The 17589-nt window shown below is 36.5% G+C and overlaps 1 protein-coding gene across 1 annotated transcript; it reads left to right on the top strand.

Moving 5' to 3' along the window:
- The first annotated feature begins 1078 nt into the window (after positions 1-1078).
- On the top strand, positions 1079-16770 carry LOC121943022 (galectin-9-like). Its single transcript, XM_042486380.1, has 8 exons — positions 1079-1202; positions 2243-2331; positions 7436-7643; positions 7937-8056; positions 8227-8391; positions 11626-11714; positions 13814-13970; positions 16211-16770. Exons 1-8 carry the CDS (start codon positions 1167-1169, stop codon positions 16355-16357), a joined length of 1011 nt encoding a protein of 336 aa, XP_042342314.1. The 5' UTR covers positions 1079-1166; the 3' UTR covers positions 16358-16770.
- Positions 16771-17589: the final 819 nt, after the last annotated feature.

Genomic DNA, 17589 nt, shown 5'->3' with positions numbered 1-17589 from the left:
AAATCATCAATTGGCTGACTGACAGAAAATTAACGAGCCACTATTTTTCATAAACATTTAAGCCATTTTCTATTTTTTTTTTTTTTAAATTGAGTTTTGGGGCTGTTGTATTTGTTTGTTTGCTCTTTTTTTAAAGGATTTTCTGCATAGGGTTATTTTCCTTTTAATATTATCAGTACTGTTCAACTCCTGATTACACTCACTTACTTTAACCCTTTGAAACCTGAGCACATTAGTTTGATTTCTCAATAATAAAAATAAAAAAGTGGGGGAAGATGGCAACTTAGCAAGAAATGTCCCACAAATTATGAAAAATTAGTAAAAGAAAATGACTGGAAAATTAGTTTTTAAAAAGGGGGACAGGGGAAAGGGCAAAAAAAAAGAAAAAAGAAAAATACTTATAATAATAAATATATTATTAGATATATTAGATTATGTTATGTGACAAAAATTTATACATATTAGGCTTGCAAAAAATAAGCACTTTCCTTAATCGATTAATTGGTAAAATGAACATTCAATTAATTGATTGCTTGTTTCAAACAGTACAAAATATGTTTTATCCTCAGTCAAAGCTTACAGCTTATATTGCATATATTTTGAAAGCATTTCATAGCCTATTGATTTATAGATTAAATTTCACATGTTCAACTAAATTCTTAACACTTCCTTGTTTTTATTATCATTATTATACTTTTTTGTATTTTTTCCTATTGTTATTTTCATTCTACTTTTTTTCTACTTTTTTTTTTTAAAAAAAAACCAAACAAAACAAAACTACTTTCTTGTTCATATTTGGGCCACAGGACACATTAACGCAGCAGTTGTTTCTGTCAAATTATAATGAGTCAAGAAACGAAACCACATTCCTCCTCCTATAATTAACATTATTTAGCAACATAAGACTAATTAAAAAAGATCGTTGTAGTGTTTGACGCTAATAATGCAGAACAGTCAGTATCGTTTCTCTTGTGTAATAAAGTGTACTGATAGGACTATGTACCCAGGGGCTTCTCGACAGGACTGTGGTTATTTTAACGCCGCCTACTGCAGGGAAATCGAAACCTAAGTGTGGAGTAAAACCTTGTGAAAGTCTCCCATTTTGCATCAGAGTCTTAAACGCGCTCCCTGCAGCTCCGCAAACCTGCGTTATTCTGTCACGGACAATGGCTCTTAATCAGCAGTCACCTTTTTATAACCCAGTAAGTCTTTCCTTGTCATTGTTTTCCTGGGAATAGTTATGATGGTTGGTATGAGGGCTGCTCGTCCTTTACGGTGTTATTTCAGGTCCGTTAGCCTACTCACAGGACTTAGAGGAGCCGCGCGAACTTTTACGCATCACCGGGAGCTGCTGTTTGATTGGATTTTAGGTATATGAATAATAGTACTAATTCGTGTTAATAGTACGTCCTTCACTTGTTCACTTGTTTACCTTTTAATAATCATTCCGTAATACTGAGGAGCAGTGTGCGGGCCGTTATTTTACAAGACAGTCTTCTGCTGCTTCCTGATTCTGTCTGTGGCACTGACAGACACCTGAGAGGAGGAAACATGCAGCAGCTTTCACACAGATTAACATTTTGTTTTCAGTGTAGTGTTCGAGAGAAGTCGTGTTGAAGATCGTTTCCCCGTTGATATGTGTTTCCCCTTATCTAAACCAGACCTAAAACCTTAGTTTTTAATGGTTTGATACTTAGGATTTTCTCACAACCCCAAGTGTGTTTTAAAGACTTCAGCGCTCATTTTTACTTGAAGCACTCATGATTCTACTTCAGATTATTTTTTATCTTGTAGCCTATTTATCTATGCTCTATTTCCCACACTCCCCCTCTTTTTTATGAAATATTAATATTACATATTTTATGTCTTGCTATATTTTAGGCTATATTATTTTAAATAGTCATTTTTAATACTACAACTTTGATTAATGCACCAAAACAATCTCTAATCCCCCCCTGAGAGAGCGAGAGCGAGAGAGAGAGAGAGAGAGAGAGAGAGAGAGAGGGAGAGGGAGAGAGGATGACATGCAGCAAAGGGCTAAGAAGCAACCCCGCTGTGGCGAGGACATTGCCTTTAGAGCCCAGGGCGCCCCACACTATCCATTTATTATCAGTTAGTATAAATATTTAAGTATTTTATCAGTTAATATATAAATATCAGTTATTATATTAAAATATATTTACGTATATTATTGGTTAGAATGAAAATCAGCTATTAATCTGTTATGACATGCTGTTTGTAGAGAATCCCCTTCACTGGATCCATCCATGGCGGCCTGCAGGAGGGGAAGTCCATCAGCGTTAGTGGTCGAGTCCTGCCTGGAGCAGACAGGTCAGACTGCTCTCCATCATTTCATCTCTCTGTTCTTAGTCCTAATGTTTGGTGGCAGTCACCTACAAAATGTAACATTTCCTAAAAAAAAAATAAGAAAAACAAACAAAAAACCCACTCATTTATCTGCCAGAAAAATAATTATTAAGAGAAATATTTCTGATACAGCTGTACTGTATATTTTTTAAAGATTTCTTACACCCCTCAACCCTTTAAAACCTGTGCAAATTAGCTTGATTTCTTTCAAAAACATGGGAAGAAGGCAATGAGCAGCTTAAGAAGAAATGACCCCAAAATGAGCAAGAAACAATCAAAAGTACAAGAAAACTTATTAGTTTACAGAAAATGCCAAGTTTACAGATTAGTTTAAAAAAATAGTTAAAAGAAAACAAAACAAAACAAATTTTAAAAAAAAACCAAGGAAATTACCTGGGAAAAGTCCTTTAAAAATTCTAATAATTTTGTAACATAAGTTGTAATATGTAATTGTGATAACTATGAATATAGCTTTTCCTATATATAATTTTTCTTTTTCTCCTTGGATTTTTTAAATCTGCTAATGTCTTGCAATTTGTTAAACATTTATTGGCAAGTCCGTTGTAGCCTATTTCTCAAGAAATTGCATCAATTTGCTCAGGGTTCAAAGGGTTAAATACTTGTGAAAGGCATTAGAAAGCAGCACATGAAAAGTAACATTGCCCCAGGTTTCAAAGGGTTAAAATCAAGTATCCATTGGTAGAAACCTCAGGAAAAGCAACTGAGGAGAAATGGATGTCTCTCTATCACTGTAGTTTATGTATTTTATCATAGTGGTATATCAGATATATGTATGCTGGGCTACTCAGAACGGGTTTCTGGGCTGGATTTGGCCTGTAGTCCGCCAACTGATTCGGCCTGATTTATAACATCCTTATCAGTTCACTGTCTATGAAGCAGCTCCTGTCTTTGTACCCAATGACATCATAAATTAGAGTTTTAGCACTCTAGTTTTTGGATTTGTGAGAGAGTTTGTTGATTTTTTTAGTCTTAGACCATAGGAATAACATATATGAAATTTAAAAAATGGACGTAGTTCCCTTTCAGGTAGGGGTTGTGTGTCTCTGGTCTCACAGTGGGTAAAATACATGCCTTTATGTTTATGTTGTTAATAATTTCATTTCATTCTGACTTGTTTAGGTGTTTATTTAATATTAAGACACATTGTGCACAATGAATTCCATTCATTTTCAGTTGAGACCTTTTTTTTTTTTTTTTTACAAAATAAAGTCCTTTGGTAGTAATTTTAATTTCATTGTGGTTTTGTAATGAATGTAAGTTTATTACACATTTACAGAATCCTAAGTTTTCTTGTAAACTATGTTATAGGTGGCTAACATTTATTGGTTCTCATAAAAACACATTGGGCCTCATGCAAGAAACTATATATCGTATCCAGGATTTGTTCTTATTTTGTTAGTAACCATTGATTTTTGGGATTAACCAATGTTTTCTTATTTTTACTTTTCTCCTAGGTAGAGAACATTTTATGAGTGGTCCAGAGTACTTGTATCAAGATAAGAGAAAAACATTTTCAAAATGCACTAATTTTAATTAATTTATATAATCAAATTTAAATAATGTTTTAGATGAATTAGAATGACTCGATTATTAAATTTCAGGGGTAAATGGATTCTGCTATACTCAGTCTGTTGATCCCAATTACTGTAATTTCATTTACTGATCATCCCTCTGCAGTCCAGAGCTGAACTGTAATCAAGTGCATTTGCTCAAGTACTGTGCTTAAGTACAAATCTGAGGTTACTTGATTATCTTTGTCTCGTACCACTTTTCACTTCTACCCCACTACACTTCAGAGATAAATAATGTACTTTTTTACGCCACTACTTTTATTAGATAACTACTTTACAAATTAAGATTTTTGCACACAAATAAAATATATATATAACAGTTGGTTGATTTATTATGCACAGTAATGATTATTTCGACCAATACAGATAAACCGATAATTTACAGATTCTCATGGCCGATAAGAACCGATAATTTCCTTTTGTTTGTTTTTCATTACCTGAGGGTATGAAAGGCTGAGATGTAGTGAATACAGATGAATTTAATTAGTGCATTTTCAGAATAAAAACAACATTTTAGACAGAAAGATGGGAAAATCGCATTTTTGTAAAGGAAAGTCATTTTCAAGAGCAAAATCAACTTCATTTCTATATTTTTTGTTGTTGTTTTTCTCCCTCTTATTTTCTTATGTCAACCTCAATTGAACAAAAATAATGCCAAAAATAATATTCTGTTTGAGTTATAGTAGAACTATAGAGTGGAACATTCCCCAAAATGTCAGGAAGCACCACAGCTACAAAACAGTCTTTAAGTAGGCCTAACTCCTTTGTTGTGATCTCTGCATATTTGCATGTTCTTCTGCTTGTTGTTGGAAGGAATCAAACATCAGATATCAGTTTATTCTGTAAACATAACTGAGCTGGAAACACACTACACCTGAATTCACACCGCAAGCAGTGTGTCCTCTCGTCATATCACCATAACACACACACGGAGCAGTAGGAGGGAGGGGGGAGACACTGGCCTGACGCCCACTAACAGCGGTGTTACTGTGGTGTTACAGCGGTTACTGTGAGCAGTGAGCATGGTAATAAATGACAGTATATTTCATCCTTGTTCCCTGTTGATCTAAATAAGTCGCTAAATGTTTCTAATTTTTTTAAAAAACAATGCTGCTGGGAGAGTCCGAAAAGCCGCTAAATAGCAATAAAGTTTGCACGTTAGTAGTCGTCTCCTCCCATCACCCTGGGACCTCAGAACGTCTTGTTCGTTTGTTTTTTGGACGTGGAAATGTTGTTTGATAGCATAACATCCGTAACAGTGTCCCCTACACTACAGTGAAAACACAGGTCGACGGAAAATCTCATCAATGGCGGGGAAAGAGTTAAAAAAAAAAAAGAAAGAAAAAGAAACAATGGGGGAAACCCTGCTGCTGACTGTGATGACATGTTTTGGACTGATCTGACAGGTGCAGAAGTTTGATGTCACATGCAGCATAATGCAGTGTGTGTAGTACTGGTGGAGTGAAACCATGGCAAACGGGCCGTCACTATGCGATCCGTTCCCCCTGCTCGATCTGTTCCCCGCATGCGCAAGCAGTCCACCATCTTGGAAAGCTCCCTATGGCAGCCTCACTTTGACAAACAGGTGCATCAGTACCTGATCCGTGCCTCCAAACCGTGAATATTTATGGGGAGAGCAATTATGCTTGAAAAACGGTGTCCATACTAAGAGAGCTTGTCTCAGGAAAAAATGAAGAGTATGAAAAGCAAAATGTGCATAGAATATAACTGATTATTGATCAATGAAAACAACTTGTGATTAAAAAGATGTTTGCAAATGAGGAGTTTCACAGCAATTATTTGATAATAAGAATTGATTATAATGATATATACAATTAATAACTTATTGATATTATATTTATTTTATATATTGACAGTACAGCAGCAACTGCTTGGCCAATTTGGCATTTTCTGGGTGCTTTTGGAGGTTATTGAGGATACTGAATCAATTTCTGATATTTTCAAAATGTATGGTTTAAACCAGAACTCTGCATATTCTAACTGTTGGGCTAATTTGGATTATTTTTTACTCAATTTAGACATTTTAGAGAACAAAATGAATTGCCTGTATTAGACAGGTAGCTTACTCTTTATTATGTATTTGAAACAACTGAAATAACTTTAAATCAGTTATAAACTGGACTATATTTATAAACACATAAATAGAACATAGTCTACATTTCAGTCTTCTTCCTCTGTCTCTGTGACTCCGCAACTGACAAGTTCCCTTTTTTTCTTAAAACTTTATTTACACCAAAGAGGTGTAACAATAATATTCATGCAAAATACACAAAAGAATAGTACAATGTTTGAACAAGCCAGGGGTCTGATGTCCATAGGTCTTAGTCTATCTCTGCAGAAGTAGTTAGTTTGACTACGCATGTGTACATCGGATCTGGCAGGGTATTAAACATGATAAAACACCTGTTTGTCAAAGTGAAGCTGGAGCTGTCCAAGATGGCGGACTGCTTGTGCAAGTGGGGAACGGATAGGGTACTGACAGGGGCGAATTCAAAGTAATTTATGCTTATTATTATCGTTTCTATTTATTGGCCAAATATTGTATTATTGGAATTATCGGTATGACATCATAAGTCCCATTATCGGGCTGCTAATTTTCATGCATCCCTATTTATTAGAAAATTAGTTCGCAACAATTTCTTCTGTGTTAGTCATTTTTCATGCAAAAAAACCCCCAAAAACATTTCATGGTTCCAGATCTCATTCATACTGTATGTAAAAGGCAATGCTGCTTTTTCTTTTGAATATTTAATGAGTTTTTTAGTAAATTTTATTTAAATCTTTTGCATGTGTACTTTTCTGTTAATATTTAAATGCATCTTCCTGAAATTTATTTTGTTTAAGTTTATTTAACAGAAATCAGTTTCACTACTGCAAAAGTTCTTCTTACAGCCTTTTTTGGTGTCATGGAGTCGTTGCACATGGCACAAAAGTTGCCCTTATAATTTGGTGGTTAAGAATGTTTGGTGCATCTGGAGTTGACTTCTCTTATATTTTTTAATTAAAGAAAAGATATAAGATAAATTGTAGAGAATGTTGTTGTATGAGGCCCGTTGTGTGTGTCCTTAAAACACGTTATACATGTTGAATAAATTTGCTTCCCCCCGAAACATTTGCAACTCTGCTGACAAGTCAATCTAAAGTCATCTACTCACTTGTTCTGGAAGTTTTGACAGTATCATATGGTCTTTAGTTGCAAATGAACAACCAACATACATGCTTTCATTATATAGACCATAATAAACAAAATTACAGGGATGCATCAAAACATTGCTCCATAGTGACATCAGTGGTCAGATCTTTTTAGGGTACCTTAAGATTGTTTGGGTCGATTCATTATTTTGTAACTCGCAGCAAAAAGCCATATTTTGGGCTTTTATACACAATTCCTTTCATAAAAAGTAGGACGAAGACAGTTTCTTGTACACCATCAAATGATTTGTGTTTATTTCCAGGTTCCATGTGAATTTGCAGTGTGGTTCCAGGACCAATGCGGACATCGCTCTCCACATCAACCCACGCTATGACAGCCGCCCTGGTTATGTGGTTACCAACACCTTTCAGCACAGTAGCTGGGGCACTGAAGAGAGGAAGCACAACTCGCCATTCCCTGCTGGCTCGCCCTTCAGCCTCTACATCACAGTCTCGAGGGACTCCTACCAGGTCTGTAGGAACAAAACTAATGACAGCTAATATTCTGGCAGATTTACACAGAAGAAATTAAGATAGAAATTAAATTCAGGAAGATTTTATTTCACTACACCAACAAATACTGTGTCTTTAAAAAATTATTTAAAAAGTACATAAATATATTTTCAACACACATTTAATATTCTGTTTTAGATTTCTTTTTTTAAATAGGCAGATAAAAAAATATGCTCATGCAGAAATATTTTTCCGTTAGACACAAAATTAGACACAAATAAAAAATAAAACTATATATTTTCTCTCTCCAGCTGAACGTCAATGGTAACCACTTCATGGAGTACAGACACCGTATCCCCTTTCACCAGGTGGACACCATCTCAATAGGCGGGAAAGTAGAAATTTCCTCTATTGCCTTCCAGAACTCTATGGTGAGTATGCTACCAGAATTATGTATGATATCCATTGTGTTTTGTACTTGACATCAATGCTCTCATTACAAATAACCCCAAACTTAATAAATAAATCAACATGTGAACAGTATAACATAAGGATAAAGTAGATTAAACTGTTTTTGTTTTGTCTTCACTTTCTTGGACAGCCGGCATTTCCTGCTCACCCTGCATTTCCTTCACATGCCTACCCCTCCCAGGCTGGCTTTCCTGCTTTTGCAGGGTTTCCGTCACAGCCTGGATTTCCACCTCAGCCTGGATTTCCAGCCCAGCCTGGATTCCCCGCACAGCCTGGATTTCCTCCTGCAATGCCTGTGAGTATCAGGCAGGATGGACATTTTGCAGAGCTGCTCTGGGGCAACAAGAACAGTAGTAGTGAAGTTTAGGGGTCTGTTAGCACAAATTGCAAGACAAACAGATACATTATTCACTTAAACCTTATGCTTCTAGATTGTTTTGGTTTCATTTGTCTAGATTTGAGCTATTTTTGTCTTATTTCTAAATCCATGGATAATGAAAATTCATTTTTATGTGGCAAAAATAGAAAATATTTTATTCTGACATTTAAGTATACTGTTATTCTAGGTTGGCTTGTTAGTCATCTTAATTTTCATAGCCATTTTAAACTACATATATCATAGTTATGTTACTGTTTACTGTTTTGAAGCTTCCAGTTTTGCATTTTGGGTGTCGCCATCTTGGAATTTTAGAATGAAAGAAAGACACTTGCTAGCTTGGTTAGCACAGTGCACGGTTAGCTATGATAATGCTACTAATTTTCGACAGGCTTAAGACTATTTATTTCACTAACTGCAAAAACTGAATATCCAACTCTATAGAAGGTTTTTTAATACAACCAAATGCTGAACTAAAATGACAAGAACCATTTTTGGGAAAAATTTATTTGACTTGTACTTTAAGTTTTTAGTTTGAGGCGGGGTTTATGACCAATACTGCAGCCAGCCACCCGGGAGTGATCAAGATGTTTTTGCCCTCAGTTTTGGGGAGCTGTCATGTCTTCCATCTTTTTAGACAGTCTGTGGGCTTACACCTAGGGATCGAACCACTGACCTTCCGATAAGAGTACGACCCACTCTGCCTCTGAGCCACAGCCAACTTAGGTATTAGCTGTATTCGATATAAACGTGAGTTATTAAAATTTTTTTTACTTCCCCTACAGCTGTCATTAATGTTGAAATTTACTATAGAGACCACATCCATTTTTTTGCCACGCTGTAAACATATTAATTTCTTTTGTTACATTGGGTATTTTGAACATGGGGTCTATGGGGCTTGACTCACTTTTGGAGCCAGCCTCAAGTGGCCCGTTAGAGGAACTGCAGTTTTCCACACATCCATATTAGCTTCATTTTTCAGCTCCAGAGGTTGCTGCTTAGTCTACATATAGTAAAAAAGCTCATTAGCTTGTCTGCTGACTCTTCAGCTGTGTTCCAAATTTATACCACATAATTCTGTACAGCTCTACATAGTTATTGTCATTATATGCTGCAATTAGCAATTGTTATCCAAAATATTTAACATACAGGAAAGGATACAATACATGCCACATCAGATGTCAGAGTGAGAGCAAGCATAGACTGTAAATAAATATGGATGACACGCCCCCTCCCCTCGCTATGATGAAGTAAGGTTAAAATATCGAGGATGTGGGTGCTGCTATCTTGCAAGGGTGATGTCAGAGTGTGCGCAGTAGTGATATCTGCTGTGGGGGAGTTCCCACCAAAACATCTGTCCGACCAATCATGAGCAGTTCCATTGAATGCGAGCGCATGGATTGGCTGTCATAGCTGTCAATCATGGTGGAAAAGTCCCCTTTTGTATACTTTACTAACTCATTAAAACCAAACCTCTTTTTTTAAAATACATTTTATTTATACAATCTTCAATAAAACTATTATTATAACAACAACAATTATAACAAGTAAATACAATAGAGAGAATACCAAAAGTTAGCAAAAATAAAAATAGACTGCCAGCACTCAGTCAAACCAAAGAAAATAAAAGAGACCAGTACCAAAAGGGATCAAGGCAGGCCCCGTGCAAGCTAGGATAGCAAAGTTCCTGGGTGTGAATACAAAAAACAGTACAGTTCAACTGAGGAAGACAATCAATTCACAGATTGGGATCTCTTCCTCCTGATATGTTCTATGAAAGGACCCCAAATATTATTAAACTTGGCATCAGTGTCTGACAGAGTGTACTGAATCTGCTCAAGATGAAGACAAGAAACCAAATAAAATCGAATTTATCATAAAAACGGATCACTTGAACAAACATCAGGGTGATGAGAACTACCTTCAATGACGGAAACCATCCTTGGGAAAAATTCATTTGGCGTGTACTTTGAGTTTTTAGTTTGACCTATGTCCATTCACTAGCATGGAGGGGCAGGCTTTATGACCTATACTACAGACAGACACCAAGAGGCGATCCAGATTGAAAAGCTACACTTTGGGGGAGCTGTCACGCTGTCCATCTTTATATACAGTCTATGAGAGTGAGTGGCAGTTAGACTCCAAAATGAGACAGTAAAATGTCTGTTTATCTGTCTGGAGCTGTGTAACCACCACCCACAATTTGATTAAATGATCAGCACAATGTGAGCCACTTCATTTCCTCTGTGCACTGCATTATGAGGTGTTCATTCATTCCCACTCAAAAATCCACTGTATTTAGTAAACATACTGTGTATTATGTTTTTATTTACTTAATCACTGAGCACACAACATAATCAAAACCTGCTTAGAGTCTGTTTTTCTGGTATGGATTTGAGTCACTAAAGACCATAAGGGCGGGTACACAGAACCCTACATTGGGCATATGGTTTGAGATGGCCACACTGGAGGATAGAGTGAAAAGCCATCATAACGAGAGGAGACATGATAACATGACATCATGACATGATAATGCTTAAATGTGGAAACATAGCAAACATTTTCAGAGGAACTCTCCTGAAAGTTCTCATAGTGTTGCACTCGGCTGATCACACAAAAGGGAACAGAAATAGTTGTGTCAGGAATGAAAAACCCGGACTCCTGTCTCTCTTCTGCACAGCTGACCAATCATTGCATGAAGTGTGTTCATTTGAGAATGCCAGTTTCAGAAACTTACAGAAATTGAAAGTGTTGGGGGGAGGGGGTTCATGAAGCTATTTGACCATCACAAACACTGGTAGCTTCACACTTCCCCCCTAAAAAAGATTCTTCACAAGGCAGCCAGCCAAGATGTTTTGCAGTATAGTACTACTTCCTGAAGAGGGGGCATCAGCAGCACATGCTACATTTCAGGTTGCATTCCTGCAGAAGCAAGCTCTTGAGCATTACACACTGCCTTAAAGTAGATCTTTGATCGACTTTCAAATGTGTTTTATTTGAAAATATTGACATATAACCATAGAAATGAACAAAAGTGCTCTCATCTTTGATCTATAAATGAACGATACCATTCGTTAAGTTAACTGGATTAAAACAAGGATGGATTATGATTGTATTTGTATAATTAATTTTCACTTTTCCTTCTCTGCACAGGCTGTTCCATATAAGAGCATCATTAGTGGTGGACTTCAGCATGGCAGGACCATCACTATCCAGGGGACTGTTAACCCAAACGCCACAAGGTCTGACTTCTTTACCAATCTTTGCTGGATTTTCTCTGAAACCAACATTGTTGAAAGAAAACAACATGACATTTACACCTCAAGACCAAGGACTGTGTCTGTAGAGTAGTTGAGAAAATACAGACCAACATAAATACACACTGATTGCAAAAAATGAATTATTTTCAATATACTACATGTTAAGTTGATTTTCTTTTTATCATCACGTCCTAGTATATGTCAATGATTAGCAGCAACATTGATTTTTAGACATCAGTATTTTTTGTGCAGCGTCAAATGCCCACACTCATACCACTCTGAGCACAAAATGTGATTTTCAAAATCAGGCTGTAAAATATATCATACATTAATATGATATCATACTTTCACTGAGTTTGGACCCCTTTGAATTTTTGTTGAATACCCCTGCTCTAGATAATCAAATGACGTGCTGTGAATTCTTGAACCTTTCTACTGTCTGCAACTTCAATATGCTGAGTCATGAAACAAATCAAATACTACCCAGGCTTAAGTGGATACAACATGTAGGATAAAGATTGTCTGACATGGTGATGTTCTGTAATTTCTCTGCATTAACCTCAGTATCTGGTAAATGTGGTCTACTCTTTTCATGTCAGGACTGACTGAGTGGATCTTAAATTATGGACCGTGCCTTTGGTTCAGTTTTTCTGTGGCAGGGTTTGTCCTCCAAACAGCAGCTTGCAGTTGTTTCCTCATTCTAATAACAAGTGTTGCCAGTTTCTCCACTTTTACTGAAGTAGCTGCCCACAGAGAGAAACTCTCAAACTCACAGAAGGTGTGTGCAGTTCTACTACATGTGTGCCCTCCTGTTAGGTGATTTTATTCATAAAGAGTTTCTCAATAGATTATATCGGTATATATATGGTATTTATACAACAGTTAGTTACGACCAAGAAATTTGATTGGTCAAGAGGCATTCCATGAGTGCTGATGTAGTAGTACAACATCACTGGGACCGTTAACTTTTAACTCTGCATGTATCACTCTGAGAGCAGAAACACGCTGGAGCAACGAACTGTCAGATCAGATTAACTTATCTGAATCTCACAAGCTGCCATAGTGTCTGTCAGACTCTGATTTCATTGAAAACAGAGATAAATGTTCATGGTACTAAACAGCAGGTCTGTGCAGAACATTAAGACCGAGCTAACACAGATTAGCAAGCAGCGTGCAGGAAAAAGTTTATGTGTTGCTAGGCAACAGCTATCACATCCAGAGGTTGTGGAACTATTTGTGTCATCGGAGCCAAAAAATTCATTAATTTAAACAAACAAATCATAATCTGTTATCGTTTGTTACTAATAAATAAAAGACGCTTGTAGAACTATTGTATAAAAGTAATATCACACTCAAGGTTGTGTTGTGCTGTATATCATCACAGCTGTGATTATTTTGTGATTATATATTTTCACAGCCGTGATGATATACAGCACATCTCTCAATCTGGTGTGATATTGCTTAAATCAAGATGGATATTGAAATAGAAAACTACAAATATGAGTGCCTCAAGATATGGCATAGCTCATCAAGCACATTATATATACATATTTACGGTACATTTCATACAACTCCCAACAAACTGTTTAAACCTTTGTGCAATTCCTTTCAAGGAGGCAATGAGCAACTTTGTAGGAAAAAAAATAGGGAAAATGTATCCATCCATCCATCCATCCAAAAGTTTGGGGCCTCACAAGAGACAGATAATAAAATAATGGTCAGAACTGAAGCAGCAAAGGTTGAGGCAATCTGACTTTTATTCCCTAGTTTGGATCAAGCTTTAAACATACTGGTTAAATAACAATATTTCAAACTGAGAGTCCAGTTTGTAATGCAGATTTGTGTAATAAATGCATCTTATCATCAGGAGCACTCTCAGACTTGAAAATGCTCCTGCACAACTAGTGAAACCATGAAACAACTGTTTTCAGCAGTGAACTAGTAGTTCCCATGGCAGGTAACCTGAGCTTTATCTGTAAAACTGATGCAGTTCATCTTTACAAACTTAAATATATGAAGGCATGCATGCAGGACGCTCGGTGTCATGTTGTTCTTATTGTTTCCTCTGTGTTTCCTCTCAGGTTCGCTGTGAATCTTAGCCATTTGTCTGGCATTGCTCTACATTACAATCCACGTTTCAGCGAGAACTGTGTGGTTCGAAACACCAAGCAGAGTGAGCAGTGGGGCGCTGAGGAGCGTGGCGGAGCGATGCCGTTCCGCCGGGGACAGCCATTCACGGTACCACTGCACACACTTCACTGACAGCACACACTGAGCAGGTGGAGGTGGAACATACTGGCAATAGGCTTGCATTTAAGAATGGATTTCAAGACAGTTTGTATTTGTCATTGTATCTCCAACATTGAACTATGTGCATCATTAACCCTTTAACACCTGGATTGACATTTTTTCGTGCTGCATTCAGATGTCTTTCACAAGTATTTAACCTTTGAAAAGTGAGCACATTGGTTTGATTTCTTAAAAAAACAAAAAACAAAAAGGCAATGAGCAGCTTGTCGTGAAATGTCCCACAAATTTGAAAACAAAAAAATCTGTAAAAGGTTATGAAAAATGACCTGAAAATTAGCTGTAAAAAAAGAAACAGAGAAAATAATTAGAAAATTATCAAATAACTGGGGAAAATGTATTTTTTTAAAATTTATATTATATAATTATATATTTAAAATTAGGGCAAACAGTACACATTTTCTATTATAATGTTTATTCTTTTTATTCAAACTTTATTATTATTATGTTTTTTTCGAACTTTTTCCCTGGTCATTTTCTGTTTTTTGTTCTTAACTCCCCAGTTTTATTAATTTCTCACAGTTTTTTTTGGGTCATTTAAAGTTAAGTGCACATCGCTTTCTTTCCATGGAAGAAATCAAGCCACTTTACTCAGGTTCCTAAGGTTTAAAAACGGAACATTTACGTTGAGAAAAAATGGGCCATTAAAAAAATTATTAAGATGTTAAATCTCTCAAACTCAGAGTTCATAAGTCTGAGCATGAGGTCGCTTAATTTATGTCAAAATTCTGAGCACAAAATAAGAAATCTGATTATACTGTATATTTATTTAGAATTGTGACTTGGTTATCTGTAGTTCCTCTGCTATAGACTAAATGTCAGTGTGATATACAAAAGAGAGGAAATCATAACTGCAATCATGTCCTTAAGAAGGAGTCCGATGTGTCTAAAGGACTGTTTTTTACACGACCGTACTGGTGGTAGCTTTGGCTGGAGCTTTGGCCATTCTTGTGAATGGGATATCTCAAGAATGCCTTCAGGGAATTTCCTAAAATTTGGCACAACCAACTACTTGGAATCAACGATGAACTTATTATATTTTCTTGATCACAGGTAAAAGTCGTTGTGCCTTTGTGTGTCTCATTCTTGTGAATGCAATACCTCAAGAACACCTTCAAGGAATTATTTTCAAATTTGGAACAAAGGTTCACCTGGACTCAACAATGAAATGATTAGAATTTCGTGGTCAAAGGTCAAGGTCAATGTTAACTCAACTGTGTCATTCTTGTGAACACGATATATCAAGAGTACCTTCAGGGATTTTTTTCAGATTTGGCACAAACGTTTGCTTGGGCTTAACAGATAAGAATCTGGCATTCAGAGGTCAAAGTCAGTGTGACCTTGCATTCATCTCATTCTTGTGTATGCAATATCTCAAGAGTTCATCTTATTCTTGTGTATGCAATTTCTCAAGAGGGTCTTGAAGGAGTTTCCTTAAATTTCGCACAAACGTTCACTTGGACGCAAGCATCAGCTGAGTAGAATTAAGTGGTCAAAGGTCAAGGTCACTGTGACCACTGTGACAATAACTCAAAAGTTTATATGCTGATGATGACAAAATTTCACATGAATGTCTAATAGGATAAAATGATGAAGTGATGACATTTATATTCAAGAGGTCACCTTCATTGTGACATCATGATGTTCTGCAAAAACACTTTTCTGGTCATTATTTAACATCATATCTCAGGAAAAGAAGGGGAGAGATTTGGTCATATACTGAATTGGTGACACTAATCTGTAAACTGTGCTGATTACATAGTTCTTCTGTGCTGCCGGGCAGAAAATATGTGTGAATCATCCACAGACATAGATGTAAACTGTAACTGCAAATTGACTGGTTCATGGAAGCAATGCACATTCTATTTCTTTTTTCTTTTGCTGACAGCATTATTTAACAGATATTCTTAGCAAATATATTACGCCATCTTGAAAGAAGATTACACGTTTGTAGTGGTGTCCTCTATCAATATTTCCAAGTTTCATTTGGAGAGATAATTTTCTTTTGTGATCCACTACTTTCCAGACCTGATCCAGCCATGTTTTAAAGGCCCTCTGTGTGAGACCTTGGTGACTCCTAGTGGAAATATCAAAAAACACAAGTTTGTTAGTTTTAGTTATTGCAGAGACTCTTCAAAATATGTGACGGCAAATGCCCTTTTCTTTTTCAGTTGACCATCTGCTGTGAGAATCAGTCCTTCAGGATTGTGGTCAATGGGATGCAGACACACACCTACAGGCATCGTTTCACTCCCATCCAACACATCAGCACCCTGGAGATCGATGGAGACATCAGTCTGACCTATGTGGTGGTGTAGACATCCACCACCTGTAGATTCTCCTCACATCTCACACACCATAATAATCAATCAATTTATCATCAGTTCTTGCTTATTGATTGGTTTTGAGTATTTACTGGAAATTTTTATATTTACTTCCTGCGTATTCATCCTTCAAATTATTATTCTCATTTTAATATTTTTATACTGGAAAGGTGGTTTATGAAGGAAAAATCAACTAACATTCATCAGGCCAGTCATTTCAAAAGTGAAGGTCATTCTATGGGGCGTCTAGTGGTTCAGTGGATAGAGCAGGCGCCCCATGTATGAAGGCAAATGTCCTTGCTGCGGCAGCTGTGGGTCTGACTCCAGCTCACAGCCCTTTGCTGCATGTTGTCCCCTCTCTCTTCCCCATTCATGCTGTCACTCTGTCCTATCCAATAAAGGCAAATACCTTATGATGCACTGCAACTAAACAAAAAATAGATTGTCTTTTATTTCTGTTTTTTCTGTCAGTGGATTTGCTGCAGTCTGTATGAATGCAGTGTAGCTTTTTACAGAAGATGAGTTCCTAACCTGTGTGCATTATAATAATCTTGTTTTGTCTTTGACCCAGTTTTTCTTAAAGTTAACCTTATCTTAAACTTTACTGGAGGCTTGGTATGACAGCCCAAGATTATATATAAACATGACTGTGAGGCTGCACTGAGGCACAGTGGAGCCTTTAGCTAAATGCTAAGGGACTGTTATTTATGGGAGGGGAGGGAGTGTGCAAAATGCTGGCGACCCTTTAAACATTTTTTAAGCACAGGGGAAGGAGTTGCGTTTCAGACTGAGCTTAGGGGAAGGCACATTTACCTTTAAATGGACATATTTTGTATTTATTTTAGATACCCTTAGAACCCTAAAACCCACAAATGAATTAAGGCATGTTTTCTTTAAAAAATCTCCAGAATCACACAATTTACTATAACCAAACACTATGAAATATGGTTATGTACGGTGGGGGGAGGGTCATGTATTTCCCCAAGTCACTCGGGGAGGCAATCATTTTGATTGATCTCAGATAAACAGTATGTAAGTAACTTCCAAAGAAAGCCATGTTGCATGTTGATTTCTTCTTTTTGCTATTAAGTGCACAAAAATATTCATAGGATGTTGAATTTCATAAAATGTGTGATTTAAAAATCAAAAATATTTTCACAATATGCTTTACTTTTTATAAGAAAGGGTTTTGAGTGAACATTTTCACTGAGCACATTCAGCTAAAA

Source organism: Plectropomus leopardus, chromosome 5, assembly GCF_008729295.1.
Source record: "Plectropomus leopardus isolate mb chromosome 5, YSFRI_Pleo_2.0, whole genome shotgun sequence".
NCBI classification, from domain to species: domain Eukaryota; kingdom Metazoa; phylum Chordata; class Actinopteri; order Perciformes; family Serranidae; genus Plectropomus; species Plectropomus leopardus.
This window is presented reverse-complemented; position numbering and strand designations above follow the sequence as displayed.

Excerpts from the sequence above, each read along its gene's own strand:
- LOC121943022 (XM_042486380.1), top strand. The coding sequence starts at position 1,167 with ATGGCTCTTAATCAGCAGTCACCTTTTTATAACCCA. Across the intron at positions 2,332-7,435 it reads GTCCTGCCTGGAGCAGACAG|GTTCCATGTGAATTTGCAGT; the intron begins GTCAGACTGCTC and ends GTTTATTTCCAG. Across the intron at positions 11,715-13,813 it reads GTTAACCCAAACGCCACAAG|GTTCGCTGTGAATCTTAGCC; the intron begins GTCTGACTTCTT and ends GTTTCCTCTCAG.